At 41.7% G+C, this 19757-nt stretch overlaps 1 protein-coding gene across 1 annotated transcript; it reads right to left on the reverse strand.

The window, feature by feature from the left end:
* Positions 1-1967: 1967 nt before the first annotated feature.
* Positions 1968-7741, reverse strand: LOC124616114 (pro-resilin-like). Its single transcript, XM_047144377.1, has 3 exons — positions 7713-7741; positions 4577-5086; positions 1968-2470 (listed from the first exon to the last, which is right to left on the reverse strand). The coding sequence occupies exons 1-3, from the start codon at positions 7716-7718 to the stop codon at positions 2183-2185; spliced, it is 804 nt and encodes a 267-aa protein (XP_047000333.1). The 5' UTR covers positions 7719-7741; the 3' UTR covers positions 1968-2182.
* Between the last annotated feature and the right edge of the window lie 12016 nt (positions 7742-19757).

Genomic DNA, 19757 nt, shown 5'->3' on the forward strand with positions numbered 1-19757 from the left:
AGCAAACATACAACAACATTGGAGTGTGCAATGTATCATGCCCCAGTTGTCCTTCCACACTATGTAGGGAAAACAGGCAGAAACTTCAAAACCCGTTTTCAAGAACATGTAAATAGTTTCAGACTCAACCACTTTGAAAAATCAGTCATTGCACAACATATGTTGGAAACGAAAAATATCATCAACAGTTCAGAAAACAATTTGGTAGTATTACAAAATGAGGCCAATGATAAGACCCTAAATCTGTTAGAACCGCTGGAGATATACCTCCACAAAATAAAAAAACCAGAATTGACGTTAAATGAACAAACAGATTTCGCAAGCCACAGCTATATCATTAATTTTAAAGATCTGTTCTAACGTTATTTCCTGCATATGTTAATTTTTTCTCCATATATCAATTGTTTAATAATTATATCTTTAGCACTATCATAAATTCATCTTTGACCACACCATGTACAAAAACATCTATGAAGTGTTTACAAACATGTGTATGCGAATGTGCCTCTTGAATGAAGTGATATGGTTGTAAACGACGGAGGAAAAATCTTTTGCTGTTACGAAAACGTTAAAAACGCTTTTCTTTCATTATTTGATAAGTTTACACTATTCATCTTTTCCATTGTTTCGCACATATTTTCCTCGTCTGACTTACGAAATTCATAACCTAACATCAAACCTTTTCGTGACAGGAATATGCATTTCATCTCATTCAAGAGAACAAATAAAGCATGTATTAAGACGTATTACACCTGAAGATGGACCCACAGGTCCGAAATGCATCGTCTACTGAATAAAACACGAAAAATTGTGACTTGGAGGCGTTTCTTAATTCATACCTCAAGTGGAATAAAAAAGGAGTAGGCGATACTGCGAAGATCACAACGCCCTATGGTGCCTTTTTTGTAAATATTCAGCAGATGTTGAAAATGACTGGAGACGTCTCCATAAGTTCGAGTGTTATCGTGTTTTCAACAATCTACTACCACAGGAAATATTTTCACAAGTACAGCTTTCTGCAGAAAATGATGGACTTGTGAAATGTAAAGAAATTTGAGTCAGCAATGTCAATTAAGAGAATTTGCATGGTCGGACTCAGAAGCAGAGTAACCGTTTCATCCAATGCATTAGGGCAAGAATTTCTATGAAATATTCAGTGTGACGAAGAAAACTGAGTCAAGGAGCTAAGAAAAAGACAATAAAGCGAAAAGAAACACAGTACCAATACGGAATCTGGTGTGTGGAATACTATACATAAAATGCACGTTGTTCTTTGAAAGTAATCTTATGAATGAGTAATGCTTTTAACTTTATATCACTTTTATTTCTGAACAGTCAAGAGAAGGACTTGAATATGTTTTGATACGTACTATGAGACAATACACATAATTAAGTACTTACAACATTCTAGAAAACAGTAGGTGAAAATTATAAGAAATATTATTCATATGTACTTCCAAATTTACGAAATATATCTTGAACTGTAAATCAGTAATTATGCGTAAATTTAAGTATCGAGTGTGACTAACAGCCAAACAGGAATACGTTTGATCCATTTTGAGTGTAAACCTACCAAGAGAAGGATACCTGAAGGAGAATGGGTAAAAAATATTATATTGAAGCTGATCACTGTTTAAAAGATAGTAAAAGGAACAACTTTTGAAAATACGAATTCGTTATGGTAGTGTAGATAGAGAGATTCACTGCATCAAATAAAAATTGAAGAGCTAGATTTTTGTTAGTTTTGGAAATATTCAGCACTGTATAAACGTTACGAGTGACTGAGAAAGTCATGCACATGCCTTGAAATCCTGGAACTACCGAAGGATGTTCTGTTTCAGCAGCATCTTAAATAAAATTCTTTAAATGGCAGATTGTTTCCTGCTCTTTGAAAGAGTTAGTGTAGTTGTAGACCTCAACTTCTTATTACAGTGTAGTAGCGAAAAATAATTTGAAAACCACATACGTATTTTGCGCTTCTGTTTATTTTCTTTCAAATACAAAATTAAAAATATTGTTTCACAAGAGAAGGACACATTCAAGAAATTCCTTCTAACATCGGACAACAACATTCATTCCTCATAAATTAATTTGACTATATCTACTGTCAGTATTATTTGTACACTGTATATCTTTTGGCAGCATGGTTTATTTTCATCATTCTGAACAGTCCAGTAGTTGGTCAGTAGTGGTATCCCCCATTTCCGCTTCCAGCTCCAGCTCCAGCGCGCCCCCTGCCGTAGCCGTATCCGCCAGCAGAGTAGGCGGTGAGTCCAGTGTCCTGGTACTCTACGGTGGGCCTGTAGCCGCCCTCGTCCGCCTGGTAGGAGACGATCTGCTTGCGGCCGTCAGGCAGCAGTACGTGGTACTGGCCCTGGGCGCTCTCCCCCTGCCTGGACTCCTCTTGTCCAAAGTCACTCAGCGTGTTGCCGTCCTGCACCGAGTAGCTGAACTCGTAGTTGGCCGGCTCCTGGGGACAAAGGAAATGCGTTTGTAGCGCCCGAGCTCATCTGCACCTGACACATCTGCTTCGCAAGTAAACTAGACCACTGCACATCAGGGGATGGCCTGATGGTGGTGCATGGTACAGACACTGTTAGCCAGTAGAAAAAAATAAAACCGCAGCTATACGCAAGAGCAAATAATATATTTCAGATTATGTTCACTGCTCCTCCAATGGACACTGCATCAAGACCATGTACTGCTGTACAATTTTAGGACACAAATATTTTCCGCTGTTTTCTACCCTATTTATTGAATAGCAATTTACAGAAAATAACGACGGAAACTGAGAAATAGCGGTCTGTTTTATTGACCCTGCTTAGAATTAATCGTGATGCAGGAAGGCTATTATCAAGAAACAGAATTAGGAAGTACCAAATAAACAACTATCCTTCCCTGCGTGGGGTTTTCTTGTAGTGCCTGAGTTTTAGATGTACATGTGGGAGAAAGCTTACAACATACTTCCATCTAAAGTAGGGTGACTCTCACCTTGGTATGCCTCACTGTGTTGTAATGATGTATCTTAATATTTTTATACATTTTAGAAGACAGAATATGTTTTTAACAAAGCAACTACTCAAGGATTCCTTTCACATTATAATAAGTAACTAGAATAAAAATTTTGGATTTAAAATCGATTTTTCTCACATTCTTATGATGAATGATAGAAATGTGGTACGCAGATAATCTGTTTCAAGAAGTGGAAACCGGAAAATGGTTACGTTCTACTAGTCTCACAATGGTTTTGTTCCATTGCCTGAAGGAAAAAATCGAATAAAACATTGCAGGGAGATTTTTAACAGATTTTCATCTTGATTACAGTGATTCATGCCGTGGTCCGACCCATTGCTCTGAAACTGAATATCTTGATACTTATGCATTTTAGAAGATCGAATCACAGCCCCTTATAATAATATTCTTTTGGGTGTGTAACCACGCCGTGAGACCCTAACAATCAGGTCTTCGATTACTGTTACACCTTGATTTCATTAGTCTGACAATTCAGTATTTTATCATATAACGACCAGTCACACTCCTAGAATAATCTTATTGATATTCAAAGTTGTTTGAATTTAAGTTCCTTCAAAGCGAGTCACTGTGATACAGTGTATCGCATTCTACATTCACTATAAAGTCTGAATCAGTAGGAAAATCCAGTCTGAATATTAACTTGCGAAAATCCTACACGGACTAAGCAATATAAACATTTCACTTTATGCATAAATTTAAGTAAAGTTATTGTAATATGAAGCTGTACATTACATATTCTAAGCAAATCAAATAAAGGACTGAAGAACAAGAGGGTATCATTTACGTGTAAATAAGTACAATCAGACGGGGCTCCTTGTCTTTCTCCTCCCTGTTACATCTCTGTAAGCCATAGCCGAAATTTTAGTAGTACTGGAAAGAAACCTGGCATCAGTCTGAGAGTTCGGAACAGAGAAATGTATTAGTAATAAACGGAAAAGTGCCTTTGCTATTTACATAAATTGTAACAGTTCTTTGAATGAAGTAATACACACACACACACACACACACACACACACACACACACATATATATATATATATATATATATATATATATATATATATATATATATATATATATGTGTGTGTGTGTGTGTGTGTGTGTGTGTGTGTGTGTGTGTGAGTGTGTGTGTGTGTCTGATATGTATATGAAATATGTGATAGCAGAGAGAGAGCTGCTGTTTCGATCATATTTGTCTCATTTAATATCCATGACGCGAAAACTAATTGGCGTTTGTCTTTTAACAACTATTTTAATTCACCCATCATTCCTCATATATATATTTACTAAGCCCGTGATTAACAACATGCTCTTCATCTTTGAAGTACTGGCATTTCCTTATTTAAATGCCCCACAACAAGTTCCAAGAAGAAATACTACACTTATTACCTTCAAATGCATCAATCACTATAATTATTAGAAGTAACACAGTCAAGAATATCGTTCGGTCTGTTATGTGACTAAAGTCAAAACTAAATCCTAAGCAGCATTAAAATTATTCCTACATTGAAGGTGTTTAGAGAATTTTATTTCAAATACGTACAGCAAGTGGGTCCTCCTGGGCTCCAGCGCGACCGTAGCCGTATCCGGGAACTCCATACACTGGAGAAAGGCCACCAGCGTTAGCAGAGGGTGCACCGTACTGAGTGGAGAGCGCGTTGGCAGAGTAAGAAGGAGCGCCGTACTGTGTGGACAGACCGAGTCCTCCGAAGCCAGTGGCACGACCAGCTGCCGAGGGGGCGCCATAGCGAGTGGAGAGGCCACCGCCGAACCTCCTGCCGGCTCCAAACCCCCTGGAGGAGGCGCTTCCAAAGCTGGAGGAGACGCGAGCTGCTGGACCCTGGCTGAAAGCGCCTGAGCGACCGAAAGCAGCGCCTGTCAGCGCAGGAGCTCCGTACTGAGTGCTGAGGCCGTTGGCTGCTGGGGCGCCGTACTGAGAGCTGAGAGAGGAGGCCGAGGGAGGTCCGTACTCAGAGCTGGGAGGCAGGTACGACCGGTCGACTGGCGGTTCAGCGAAGGCGCACAGAGCAAGCGTTGACAGGACGACGTACACCTGTCAAAATGCAAATTTAGTATATAGACCCTATATCACACTAACATCCTGCCATTAACTGCAAGAGAGAAATTACCAGTAGCCGTATTCCAAACAATTAGTTCTAGCAATGGGCAATAGAAGTTCAATGTGTAAAACTGTGTTTTGCATAATAAATTCGCGTGTTCTGCATTGATTGTGTTAAGTAGAGACGTGCTTAATAATGGCAATAACAACAATTAAGACATTTAAATAGCAATGTAACCGTGAAGCTTTTTATGATATTCAGTTTTACATGATTAGTTTTCCTCTACGATAACATGAGTACAGTGACTACATTACACACGCATTACATGAGGAAAGATTACAATAAAACAAGAAAAGTATGCTTTTTTAAATGCACAGTACTGCTTACAGTTAATGATTGGAATACAAGCAAGAAGAATCTGTTTCAAACGTTGCCAACTTCTGCGCACTCTTTTGTTTAAACTTTGAGGCAAACAGAAAGTGGTCTCTATGTGTAATGAGTACTTGGGGAAACGATAGGTCTCTTAAATCGCATTTGGACGTGGGTCCTCAGAACTTCTCGGGTAAGACTTTCGACGATGCACGATGTCTTTAGTGTATCATCATCCACAGAAGGCTGTTTGAATCACTGTGACTCTCTCAAACTGAGTAAATCAAGCCTTCATGAACCATTTAAACTCGTTCTGAAGCGATTTGCAGACAGTGACTGATCCTAATGATTCATCGCTGTTCGCATTTAATAATGAGCGTTACATTTTTTCTATTATCTCTTAGAATCACCTGAAAACGTTTACTACATCAGCTTCACACCAAGCTTCTATCTATATCATTTCCCAGAACGCAACTCTATCTATGAATAAGTTTAAACGACGATAGACGTCATCCACTAGGTCGCACACACGCAAAACAAGAGAAAAGTCACATAATCATGGACTCTAAAATGCATACTTTGAGAGCTAAGAGCACTTGTTTCGTAGAAGAGATGTGTTTCGCACTAGTAAAGATGCATATTAGAGATGTATACTAGACATTTTTACTTGCCCGTGCAGGATTAGCCGAGCGGTCTAAGGCGCAGCAGTCACGGACTGTGTGTCTCGTTCCAGCGGAGGTTCCAGTCCTCCCTCGGGCATGGGTGTGTGTGTTTGTCCTTAGGATAATTTAGGTTAAGTAGTGTGTAAGCTTAGGGACTGAGGACCTTAGCAGTTAAGTCCCGTAAGATTTCACACACATTTGAACATTTTTGCTTGTTTTGGTGCGTACAAACATCCTTCTAAAATATGGAAACAAATAGCTTGAAATAGAACAGATGTATTTCATAGTATCGAAGATAACAAGTGCTCATGGCTCTTAAGGTATGCATTTTAGAACCCATATTAACGAGACTTTTTTCTCGTTTAGGTATTAGGAACCTGTTCCTAAAGCTTGCCGGTGCCTTTTGGAACATACTGTACATAAGTATTGTCAACGTCAGCTGTCCTATGGCGAACTTCGAGGAAGACTACCTTCTCCTCAGTCATTATATACGCCAACAGTACCATAGTCTCTATTGGGTTTTCCAAGTCTTCGATCAACTATTCTACGGATTTGTATTTTTTACTGCTCTTTTGTTGTTGTATTATAGGACACGCTATAAATATTTTTGTGACAATCCGTTAAACACCTTCATGTCTTTCGTTGCTGTACCACTGCAATAACCAACATCAGATTGTCAACATAGCCATCCAACTGGTAAACTGAATTTTGAGCACTGAAAAACTTGCGACTAACCCTTTCATAAAACTTTCTGACAGTTTCAAACTGTGTAATAGACCGAGACTCGAAGTCGGCACCTTCGCCTTTCGCGAAAGGACCTTTACCAGATGAGCTACCTAGGCACAACTCACGACCCCTCCTCACAGCTTTATATCTGTAATCCTTTCATAAGTAAACAGCATCAAATATTTTACCCAGTGTTATGGACATAACGTGGTAGCTATCTACTGACAAAGTTCTGCATTTATCTAGTTGTATAGACACAACATCAAGAAACTGATCGTATCAATGGGCAATGGTAATTGAACTATATTTGCATTGGGAAATTGTTGGGATCAACTAGAGGTTCACTCACACATATCGATGTTTTTCGCAGCTCCCCTAAGACTCTTGAGGTATATCCAATGACAGCTTTTTTTGGAAAGGACACGTCTGATTTCTTTCGTTGCATTCTCCAATCTGATATCGTGTCCCGTCTCAAGAGATCTTATGGACCGTGGACGTTAGGGCACAATATTTTCCAGTGTGGGAGAAACGTTTTCTGCATTACAGACACTTTACACGTGTAGTAAATAAGCGAAACCGGCAACTGATCTGAAATTAATAGGTAGCGCATGATGAATGACAACATGCGTCTCGGTGTATGCTTTCCACGAGCTGACTGAGGCTGATGATACTTCGTGCACTACAAGGCGATATTTTGATAAAGAAGGGAAAATCTGCCGGTGGACATCAGAATGCTGTTACGTAAAGAGAAATCGTGCAATTTGTTTCAGTTTACTGTAGCTTGTTACGCAGGCGCAGACACTCCCGAGAGATTAATACCTGAACAGCACGGCACCCTCTCCAAGATGTGAGGTTGGCTTACCTTCATGTTGCTTAGGAGGCAGACACCGCACCGAGAGTGGCCCAAGCAGATCGGCGTCCGGTATTTATACGCGTCGGCCCTCTCGTGGAGTCGGACCAGTTGCTCCAGATAGAGGGGAGTGGCGGATTCCCTGTCATTACGTCACCGCCCTGTCCGACCTTGGCGGTGATGCCCAAGAAGCCCCGCTGTGGTGACCCCATCTGCCTGTCTGCCACTCATTCCACATCGCAAGGAACCGCTGATTGCTTCCGGTGAGGCAACAAAAACTTGTGGTTTCCCAAACGCCCGTCCTTCCCTTTAAGGACACTGTTGGAAAGGTGTATAAGTTCTAACCGTATAGCTGACCGACGGTCTTGCGGGCAGAATCAACTGTTTGTGCGGTCCGCCATTCTCAGCTGTATTTTATAATAAAATACATGTAACTGATAACAGCCGAATCTAAAAACGCCAGCTACTGTTAAGAGCTTCGTGAGCTGATCAGCGATTAGCAGTACTTCATGTTGTTATCTACACCCGTAAATGCGGTGGTACTCATTCTGCGAAATTCTATCAGTAGGGAATCCCGTTGCTAAACCACGCTACCACAACAATCACCCCAGTCAGCGCCCAAGCTCGACTCCAGTGAATACCTCACTAAAACTTTAATTGCTGTCAAAACGGCCCGCTCTATCACTCGACTCCCGTGAACACATTTCTAGAAACTTACTTGTTCTCAAACTTTAATTTAAAATTCTTACTCCCTCTATTGGAGAGCTTTAATACAGGGTGTTTATAAATGAATATCGGGGTTTCAACGCTTTATAATATTTATTATCTCAAACTTACAGTTATAAATGATATCTCAAATGAAAGATTTTTAGACAACATAGTTGTGTGGAGAAAACAGCGATTAATTTATTTATAATCAATTATTCAAAATGACAGTCACAATCGCATTATTTACTTTCAACCCGCGATGGGGTCATCTTCAGGGCAATTTACACCATTTGGTCGCTCGCTGGAGTCGTGCACAGGCAGGGTGAAGACTTCAGCGAGCGACCAAATCGTGTAAATTGCCCTGAAGATGACCCCATCGCGGGTTGAAAGTAAATAATGCGATTGTGACTGTCATTTTGAATAATTCAAATGAAAGAGCAACTCAAACACACCAAGAACCCTATAAATGTTCAATGTGAGCACCATGTGTCACACTGCCCACATCAAGTCTATAGCCGAGTTCTTCCCAAACGTTGATAAGTGTGTCTTCAGTGATGTAGCAACAGCGGCTTCAATCCGGTTTCTTAATTCAGGGAGGTCTGCTGGTAGCGGAGGCACGTATACACGATCCTTGATGCGGCCCTATAGGAAAAAAATCGCTTGGCGTTAGGTCGGGTGAACGTGGAGGCCATGCAAAGCAAACCCTGTCATTGGGCCCCTTGTGGCCTATCCAGCCTTTGGGTACAGTGAAGTTCAACCGGTCCAGCGAATTTCGGCGGAAACCTTGCACGCTGCGCATGCCGATTGGTGCCAAACACAACTTTTTGAGTTCCTCTTTCATTTTCCATATCATTTTTAACTGTAAGTTTAATGTAATAAATATTATAAAGCGTTAATACACCAACATTCATTTATAAACAGCCTGTATAATACAGCTGATCATTATCAGCAACTGTACAATAATTTTATTCACGAAGGAGTCAGGTACGGCCATTAGTTGCGAATGGTAGGCATTTGTTATTTATTGGTTTCGAATATAATTCTACTTTTTTAAAAAGTGGTAACATTCAGTAGCTTCTGAAGCAGGATAACTTTACACCAGTAAAGAATAAATACCGCTTGCAGCTGCTGGATGTCACTGCCTTTCTGTCGAAGGAAAAATATACTGCAGGAATTACAGCAGGTGCTCGAAAAGTTGCTCAGTCAGCTCAGAGATGAAGCTGGGTGTAGGGACTGACAGATTTGTTATTCCGGGGTGAGAGGCCGTGATAGAGGGAATGTTTTCTAGTTTACTTTCCATTGCTGCCAACTCATGGACGTTTATGCCTTGTACCGATCAGTTACTATGGCATAAAATTTCAAGTAGAAGTAAAGGATTCATGAATGCGCGTTGTAGAGGAGGTGTTCTTCAAATGCGGTACGTATTTGTATCAAGGAGTAGGAAATTAAGGTCCTTGTAATGCAACACACTTAATAGAAGAAAATTGACAGCCAAAGATACAGAAAACTTTCTTGGTCGTGTATCATATGCGTAACGCATGTTAATATAAGTACTTTTACCGTTGGTAACTAATCATTCGCTCACTGGGACAGAACAACAGTTCATCAGGAAACTAGTGTCACAGCTTCGAGTCGCTTAGCAGAGAGACATGGACTGTGGGATAACGGGAACAGAAGAGAATATAAGCATTTCAGATGTGATTCTACAGGAGAATGATGCAAATTAGGTGACTGATAAGGAAATATGAATGAGGAGATTCTCCGCAGAAGGGACAAGGAAAGGAATGTATGGAAAACACTGATAAAAATGATAGACAGGATGATAGGACATCCGTTAAGACATCAGGGAATAACTTCCACGGTAATAGAGCTATAGAGGGCAAAACTTTAGAGGAAGACAGAGATCGGTATACATCCAGGAAATAACTGACGATGTAGATTGCAAGTGCTACTCTGAGATGATAAGAATGACACAGGAATGGAATTCGTGGCGAGCGGCATCAAACCAGTCAAAAGACCGATGACTCAAAAAAAAAAAAAAAAAAAGAAAAATAAATCATAGTTCAACACGTCTCCCACGGTTGGTCCGTATTCTATTAAGTGTATTCCTCGCCCTCCGGGCCACATCAAGTTCCCATGGTTTGTTGTTGGCATGTAGAAATTTCTGAAGATCTGCTGGACTATTATTGTAACACTCTCACCTCCAAGCAACATCGAGGTTGAAGTTATGGTCCGCCATGTTGCTAACAGTTCTGAGTGTGGGATGTCTGTTTCGTATCTGTTGATTTGGATAGCAGCTATTTCCTGAAGAAGAAGTAGCTGCCGCTTGTTGCACAGTTCTTATTTTCTCTGAGAAGATTACTCTTTCCTCTCAGGTTAGGTGGTGTAAAGTGCCTCAGAAGAGGCAGGCAGAATACTAGAGTGGACTGTATTGGGGCAGCAACAATCAGCATTGTTTGATTTAGTTCTGTGTGTACCAGCTTCGTGTGGTTGCTGTTTATTCAGATAGTCCTGCAATACTTTGCCGCTTAGCATACAATGCCGAAGGCAGATGATAGTCAGATCGAAGCTGCGGAACTCATGTTGTAGCACATAATTTTGGCAGGATGTTATTTCTTGGCCTCAATTTAGCTGCAGTCTCTGTCAGATGCTGTCTAAACGACCTCTTACTTTCAGTTCCACTTCAAAATCTGTTTTTAGTAATCTCTAATCGCATAGGATTTTGTTTACTTTCGTCAACACTAAAGTTAGATATGTGTATGTATATATCTAAAACATAAATCCAATGTCTTGTAAGAAAATAAATACATACGTTACTAAAGTCGCGTTCGTTCTTAAATAGCCATCGTCTCTTCTGAACAGAGACTTACGTCATAGGATGACCATAGTACATTTATACCCATCATAATCTAGTTATCTACAAATAGCAAAATATCTAACTCGGGATGCCTGCAGAAGAAAAATACTAGCAAGTATGTGTGTGTCTGTTTACTCACATTGTCATTTTTTAAGATAATTATTGGTGCAGTTGTTATTTTTGAAACACTGACACACGACCTAGGTGTTATATTCTCTCGTACATTTTCAACCGTGCTTGAATTCATTTGGATTGTACCCCACGCGCCCATCACATCGATATGTGAGAGGTTCAACACTGACATATTACGTGGGCTATACTTGACTCACTCACAACCGGTTGTCATGTGCGGAAATATGGAGAAAAATATTGTGAATCTAATATTGTGAATCTAGAGCCCATGCGACGATACCGGACTAACTGAATTCGACTTATAAATGTGGAGTCTTTGTCTATTATTTCGTTATAAAAGTTGATTTTAGAGCACTAACTAAAAAGCATTGGCACTTTGAAGACTATCACCTAGTCTAAAATTACGACGGAAGCCAGCAGAATAACTTTGTGTGCCGGATCTGCTGCAGTTAATGGCCAGCGCCATCCGGTTTGTCCATTTCACGCTAAATTACGCCGACGTTCAGTCAGCGGGCCAAAGCGCATCACTGCGTGTGAAATACACAGATAAAAGCTTCTAGCTCACAATTCCCAAATTGGTAGCGAACATGACGTCGGAAAGGAACCTTCTGCCTAGGCTCAGCTCAGAACATCGTGGTACGACGTGTATATCAGGAGATGTAGATTCAACGAGTGGTAGTAATGTAAGAATAAATTATATCAAACTAAAAAAATGAGTTTAACTGGAAATAAAAAGCTTTTCCGACCTGGAAAGCCATTATGTTAAGGTGAAAACAAATGTTCACAGTTCTTAGAACACTGTGGTAGGAAACAGAAACAATCTACAATATCTGCAAATAAGAAGTGGGAATAACAAAAGCCGAACATCGATAAAGATAAGTTAGTTTAAGAAGGGCGGAGGTAAGGAAGATATACGAAGCAGAATGGCACAGCCAATGAACGCATTTTTCATTACAAGACCTCTACGAATACCTTATGCTACGGTACCCGGAAATTGTTAGCTTGGCGCTGGAGAGAACAGTAGAGGGGAAACATAGCATCGGCAGAGCAAGACTATTGTTCACAAATTAGATTAAAGAGGAAGTTGTAGGTAGCAGCTACATAGAGTATTTCCCCTGACGACTTAAGGCTAAAAAAGCATAGGATGATGTGTAACCATATATGGTAAAATGTTGGTTCATCTATTGCACCCGATTCCTTCTTCTCGCTGTCCGATTTATGTGAAGAGTGTCAGATGGTTGAACTCGTTTCGTATGGGCAAATATTACTCTCATATTTTACGTAGTATTTCAGTTATCCGTTATTTATGTCACAGTTCGCTGATGAATGCAGTTCCACCAACAGCTGCATCAGTTCTCTCAAACAAGTCATGGAAAATCAGTAGAATCCAAAGGTAATATGTTTGGAGATGGGATCTTAGATTTTAGTTACCTTTCGAAACACATGAAGAAATTTTACGTTGCCCTTTCAGTAGTTTAATCGTTGACATTGTGCACCTTTCAGCCAGACTGCGTTATTACTTGGGCTTGCATGAAAATTGGGTATAAATCTGTTGAAAAATGTTTAAAAATTCATTCAAGGCAAAGTTTCAAGTAAACAACCTGCTTTCAGCTTCACACGATAGCATCCCAGTGCTAAATGGTGAGGAATGTTGAAATACCACGCGAAACCACGATTTAGATTACATGATCCCAGACAGTGAAAGGTATATACATAGGGTAAAATTTTGGAAGAAAGTTTTGTATTGAACCAGATATGGTCAAATGTAGTATCGATTGTGTAGTAACGTCGCTGCTCAACAGCGATCGCTGGTTCAAGGTGTTAGGTGTAATGTGTTAGAGTAACTTTAGATACGGAAATGTATGGAGGACTCTCAAGTGCAGAGAGGTGTTGTATCTGATGTGTGTTGGATACATACTTACTCGCTACGGGCAGTAATGATTTTTTATTTGCAAAATACCATACCGGAAATAATTAAGGCGAAGAAAGTTGTTTTGTTACCAATGCAATGCGCGTATTCATAAGTGATGATTAAGACAATGTACAGCACTCACATCCAGTGATTTTGTTAAGCTAATTGTTAATGTATAATTAGTTTATTGTATGTTAGTTGTGAGCAGTATTAATTTTCAAACAGTCAAAAACTACAAGATTTAAAGCTAGTGCCATACTGTTACTTCCCACAAGTCAATACCATTTCCCAGATCCACGTCATTTTGTATTAACTATTTTGCTCAAGAAGTTATTGTCTCAGTCATATTCGATTTAATTAAAATGTATGCTAAGCAACAGCCTTGCACAATAGCCGTATGCTAACAATACAATTTGAAGTACTAACAGAGAGCAGTACGAAGAGCGTTACAATTGCGCAGATAGAGGTTAAATTTTTTTATTGTTTTAGTGATAGCTTTTTTAAGCACAGGAACCATTTTTTTCAAACTGATCAAGTTTTGTTTTATTACCAGGGCCAATTTCAAACCAATGGAATTGTATCAGATTCAGCTTTTCTTTTGCGTTACGTAAATTCATACAGTTTGGTTTGGTTTAAAGTAATTGACAGTTTACATTCTCGCAGTCAGAAAGTTCGGTACTGGGCAAAGTGCATAAGTGACGAGATAAAATACACGTTCGCATGCCATTCCATTCTAACAGATCTGTTGCAGGCTGTTGTCAGTTACGTTACATAAAACGTACGTGTTTCAACACAAGGACAACTGATATATACATTGTTCTGATTTCACTCTTAAAAGCTGAGTTTCCTTCCGGGTGCTCTGTCGACCTGTCTATTTTAGGCATAATATTTCAGTAACCGACCAAGCCGTCGATCGTCGAAATAATGTAATTTGTAATTCGACCAGCTTGAAACTTCCATCTGTTAAAATATAACTTTAAGAATTCGTCTTCACCGAGCAAAGTGGTACATTAGTTAGCGCACTGGCGCCACGCGGGATTAGCCGAGCGGTCTTGGGTGCTGCAGTCATGGACTGTGCGGCTGGTCCCGGAGGAGGTTAGAGTCCTCTCTCGGGCATGGGTGTGTGCGTTTGTCCTTAGGATAATTTAGGTTAAGTAGTGTGTAAGCTTAGGGACCGATGACTTTAGCACATAAGTCGCATAAGATTTCACACACATTTGAACATTTTTGAGTTAGCGCACTGGACACGCATTCGGGAGGACGACAGTTCAAAGCCGCCTCCGGACACCCTGATTTAGGCTTTCCGTGATTTCCCTAAATTGCTTCAGGAAGATGCCTGGATGCCTCCTTGAAAGTGCACGGCCGGCTTCCTTCCCTAATCCGATGGGATCACCGACGTCGCTGTTTGGTTCTGTACCCCAAATCAACCAATTCGTCTTCATTTTAATAAATAGGAATAGAATTCACTGAGTATTATTTCTGTATTTAAAAAAGGGTGAGAAAAATGGATATAGTTTCAAAAATAACTATGCCTTTTAGTAAACATTACTACAGCTGAACGAAAGTGTTGAATGATAATATTTTTAGACAATTGTGGCCGTTAGTGTGTGCCACCGAATACCGCAGGTTGAGCGGCAAGCGATGCAGTACCGTAGTGCATCACACGCTGCAATCCGCCGACCGCCTTCTATCATGGCCAATTAACAGGATCAACATATTCTTGCTCAGACGGAACGAGGAATACTCCTACTGGAGCATGTCATAGTAAATATTAGAGTAAGCGTTACGGGAAAATTCATTCTGTTCTTTAAGATTCTTGTGTGTTCCTTTTCGTTTAACAGAATAAATTACCGCCACCTGTTTGCTCTGTGCAACATCTAGAAGTTATTGTCAATACTCGTAATTTCATGGTTATGCGTTGATACATGTGTAACCAGCGCAGTTTTACTTCATGTAAGCATATTCTCGGTGAAACGTGTTTTAAGTGTACGAACCGTCTCTCCGAAAAAAGTTCTCCTGGTAGTTATCACACGTTATCTTATAAACGCCGGAGTGTAAATGCTTATTCTTTCCCTGCGAGATGTTATGACGAACCCTTAGTCAGACATATTTTTGCCTCTAAGATTACAAAGATTTACCAAGGAGCCTTTCAATTTTATCAGAAACTGTGGTATAGTAAATGCTGGCAAAATTAAATTTCTTGCTTAATTTAGGTTGTTGTGCTGTTGTTGTGAGCATATTCCCTTTTTCTCCCCGTTTTTCTAATTTACAATAAGCGTTCTCAGTGTATTTTTATTTCTGTTTATAAAAATAAAAGGTAAGTCCCGACTGTTATATTTTAAAAATTGGAGGATTCAAGGTAAGTGAATTCCATATATATTTGTAAACCTTGCATTGTCTTCCAAAATATGTAAACAAGAATGATAATGTTCGATGCACAGTGTATAAAAAAAGGTTCAAATGGCTCTGAACACTATGGGACTTAACATCTGATGTCATCAGTCCCATAGAACTTACAACTACTTAAACCTAACTAACCTAAGGACATCACACACATCCATGCCCCAGGCAGGATTCGAACCTGCGACCGAAGTAGTCGCGCGGTTCCGGACTGAAGCGCCTAGAACCGCTCGTCCACCGAGGCAGGCGATGCACAGTGTAGTGTGAGTTTCATTATTACATTTGTATATCTTTTCGTGTGTAATACACCATACATACTAGGATTTAGTCCATTAACATGTCTTTTAATTCCTAATTTTGATTAATTAATTAATTATTTTTACCAAATACGAGTCGCTGCTTCAATGTACTACCCTATACTTAAGCACTTGTCACGTTACTATACGAAAATTTGTTTTCTCCACCACATCCGTTACATTATAAATTAGTTTTACACTGCTGTTAAGAAACAACATTGTGCCGCCATATGTGTGTGGTATTTTATTGTCATTTTTACAAACTTTAGTGATAGTATGTATTATAATTTCGCACAGTGGTAATTCTGTATTGTTGTTACATTTTATGCTGTTCCGACATACATGGAGAGTCGCCGATGTCAGAATCACAGATTTGTTTCAAACTTCTTACATCTTAAGCAGGCCATTAAAACAACAATACATGCAAGTAGTAAGGTACACTACTATGGCACTTCTGAGAAACTCGGAAGAGAATCTTTGCGCGTCTATTACGTAACGAATGTATCTGGTTGTAGGCGCCGGCTGTGAAGAGTCCGTGGTGCTCAAGTAGTCAGTCTGCCTTCGGTAGTGATGAGACGCACGCGCCTTGTTTGCGTTCGCCTGTTTTGCTGCGTAGAGGGAGCGCGCTTTTGTTAACTTCCGCGTAGCGGCTTGTCTCAGAGTCCAACTTCATCGAGCTTCATGGCGTTTTCTTACCTCCAAGCCACAATTAAATGAACCTTTGCTTTGGATCACCAACGACCGAAGTCATATGAAGTACAACGTTTTATACGGTATTAAATGAGTCTCCCGCCACAAGATGTTCTCGGAATTCATTTTTCGATCCTCAGTACTACTGTACACATAAAAGTGGCGAATGACAAGCTGTGCGCCGACGTTGTGCGCCGCCACGATAACGCCCACAAGTTCCGATACCCTGACGGACATATAGTGATTGTCATGGGTGATCACGCTGGTTTTGGCCTCCGTACGTTGCTGGTTTTGGAACTCCCGTTTGAGGTAACGTCGGACGTCGTGGTGGGCACCTTTAAACCTCACGGCAACGTCGTCAGTCACATGGCTGAAACGTGGAAGACTTTCGAAACAAACAGTGTCTTCAGTGGTGTCCGTCGGGTGAAAATTGAAATACGGAAACGTGTGCCGTCCTACTTGGTTATTGCCGGCTTCAGGGCAGTCGTCATGTTCGATGGTCAGCGGCCCATCTGCTCAGGTTACGGCCGGGAAGGCCACGACCGTTCCGAATGCCTCCGACGTAGACTGGTATCAGACACCGATCGGAGACGTCGCTCTTCCTGCGGCGTCCACTGTGTTACCTTTGTCTTACGCGTCTGCGGTGGTGCTACATGACATGCTGTCTGCTACAAGCGCTGGTATTGCTCTCTACAGGAGGTGCACGTCCTCTTTCTGCGCTTCCCGTGGTTTGACAACACATGCCTCGTATCGATAACCGCGCTGATGCAGTAGACTATCTCCCTGATACCAGACGTATATGTCTCACGTTTCGTGGCGTCAAGATCGTCATTGTCTACGCACCATCATCAGAGACAGTTACGTCTCCTTTCCTGGATAAGCAAGACGTATTGACATGGGAGGCGATTTCAACTGCGCTCAGGCGCCCAATGACCCTGTCACTCTCTGCGCACAGTGCTAGCGACAATCCTCCAACAACTCATCCTTCTGTATTCTTAGGAGCATGTTAATGGCAATCTTCTAAGGTTTGGACATTTCACCATTCTTCCAGCCCACTCGGTCGTGTTTAGATCTCCCGCAGTACTGTCAGTGGGGTGCAGGCTGCTGAAGTCTGGCCTGTTGCATTCTCTGAGGCATATACACGTATCTGCGCCATCAGTCTCTGCAGCAATAGGATATGGCATGCCCGTGGACCATGAAAACTGAACACGATCCGCCTTACTTCACCCAACTGCTGGCAGCTCATCGAGACCACGTGATCTATGCCGTGATGCCTATCAATCTGCCCTGTCTTGGTGGGTGCTATGCACATAGCCTGCCCTGTGAAAGACTTGATTTTTTTATGGAAGGAAGATTGTGGCGTAGTGCCGACGGACTCAGGAATTATGTTTCACCATTCTCCAGAAATTTGCTATGATGCCGTATTCTCCAGAGCGCCAGCAGATGGGGAATCGTGCCAAGACACAGCCCACATCCCTCGCTCGCCACCACCTTGAAGGAGCTATGGTCAGGGTGCCCACACACGATGAGTTAGTGCAGGAGCGTCCATCTGTGTATCAAGTCATAGTGGAACGGCGCCACCATTGGAGGACTATCAATAACGTTCTAACGACCGATGATGGGCAGCCTTCTGATACCCATCAGGATATCGGGTCTGCCCTCCGTGCACATTATCTTATGGTGTACTCTGAACAATGTCACCGCCCTGCCAGCACTGCGGCGGTCTCGAGACCCTTCTTTGGCTAGGTTCCCATGGACGTTAAGATGGATCTCCATGCTAAACAGAAAACGAAGTCCATGACGTTATCCACGTGGGTTCTACGAATAGGTCACCTAGCCCTGACGGCCTCCCACTGGAGTTTTATCGGTCATTTCGTCCCCTTCTGGCGCCAGTGTGTATGAAAATTTTTCATGACCTTATGTCACCTTTCATGCTGATTCCAAACGGTTTCCTCGATTGTTTCCTCATTACCATCAAGAAGCCTCAGAGTACCTCTCGGAAATGCGATTACTACCCCTTGACGTCACGCAACGGTGACATAAAGATCTTTACAGGACTGTTGGCTCCGCAGCTTAAACTGGACAGCCCGGGTGGTTTCCCCGATCAAAATTCTTTGGGAAGTGCCAATAACATCCGCATTGCCATTTTTCGCTATCAGGATATAATCGCTCTTGCTCACGGTCGTCGTTTGCCTGGACGTTTGGCAGCTCTTGACTTCGGCCAGACCTTCGATCGGGTCGATCACTACTACCTGGAAGGGGTGCTCCACAATATGGGATATCCTGATATTACCTTCGACCTCGTAATGCGTTTCCACCGTGGGCCTACATCTCGTGTACTCTATAATGGCTGTCTCACTTTTCCCATCTCGATTCGCCGATCAGTGCATCGAGGCTGCCCGCTGTCTGCACTGTTGTATGCTTCCGACATGGAACTGTTGCCCTGTGGCCTCCGTCAACGCTTCTCTGGGATGTGTCTCACTGACCATGTATTCAGCTGCACTGCTTATGCAGACGATCTCTTCATCGTTCTTCTTCGTAGCGGTGCTGTGGGTTATCACCTACAGCAAAGCTTCTGGTAGTTGCCCCAACGCCCCAAAATCGAGCGCCAAGGTGTGGGGCTTTCTGCGGACAGCGCTGCTCCTTTGCGCGTAACTAGTACTATCCGATGCTCAGGACTCGATTTCGCAAGTGATCTGCCGCTCACAACTGCCCTCAAATACCGCCCCCTAGTTTTCCAAGAGCTGGGCTCTTAGATCACCGCTTACGAACACTCGATTTCTGCAGCGGACACAATAAGTAAAAGTTTATTAGGAGTCACGTATTTCCCACGTGGCAGACACTTCCTATTGCTCCATCCACTGCCTGCCGCATGCTAGCGGCAGTGGGTTCACTTGTTTGCCACGGCTTACTATTCAAGATAAAGTAAAGGACCCTCACCCTCCCTAGGCGCAGGGGCGGTTTACGTCTGTATTATGTGCCTTTTCATTGGACCTCACAAGGCTTTGTGGCACCGTTGTCCTAAGTGCCTTACCAGCCTACTGCTAGAGGGCCTTGCAGCA

Source organism: Schistocerca americana, chromosome 5, assembly GCF_021461395.2.
Source record: "Schistocerca americana isolate TAMUIC-IGC-003095 chromosome 5, iqSchAmer2.1, whole genome shotgun sequence".
NCBI lineage: Eukaryota > Metazoa > Arthropoda > Insecta > Orthoptera > Acrididae > Schistocerca > Schistocerca americana.

Bases quoted from the DNA above. Each gene is read 5' to 3' on its own strand.
- LOC124616114 (XM_047144377.1), bottom strand. The intron at 2,471-4,576 runs GTACGTATTTGA...CTTTGTCCCCAG, and splicing joins CCCAGGAGGACCCACTTGCT to GAGCCGGCCAACTACGAGTT.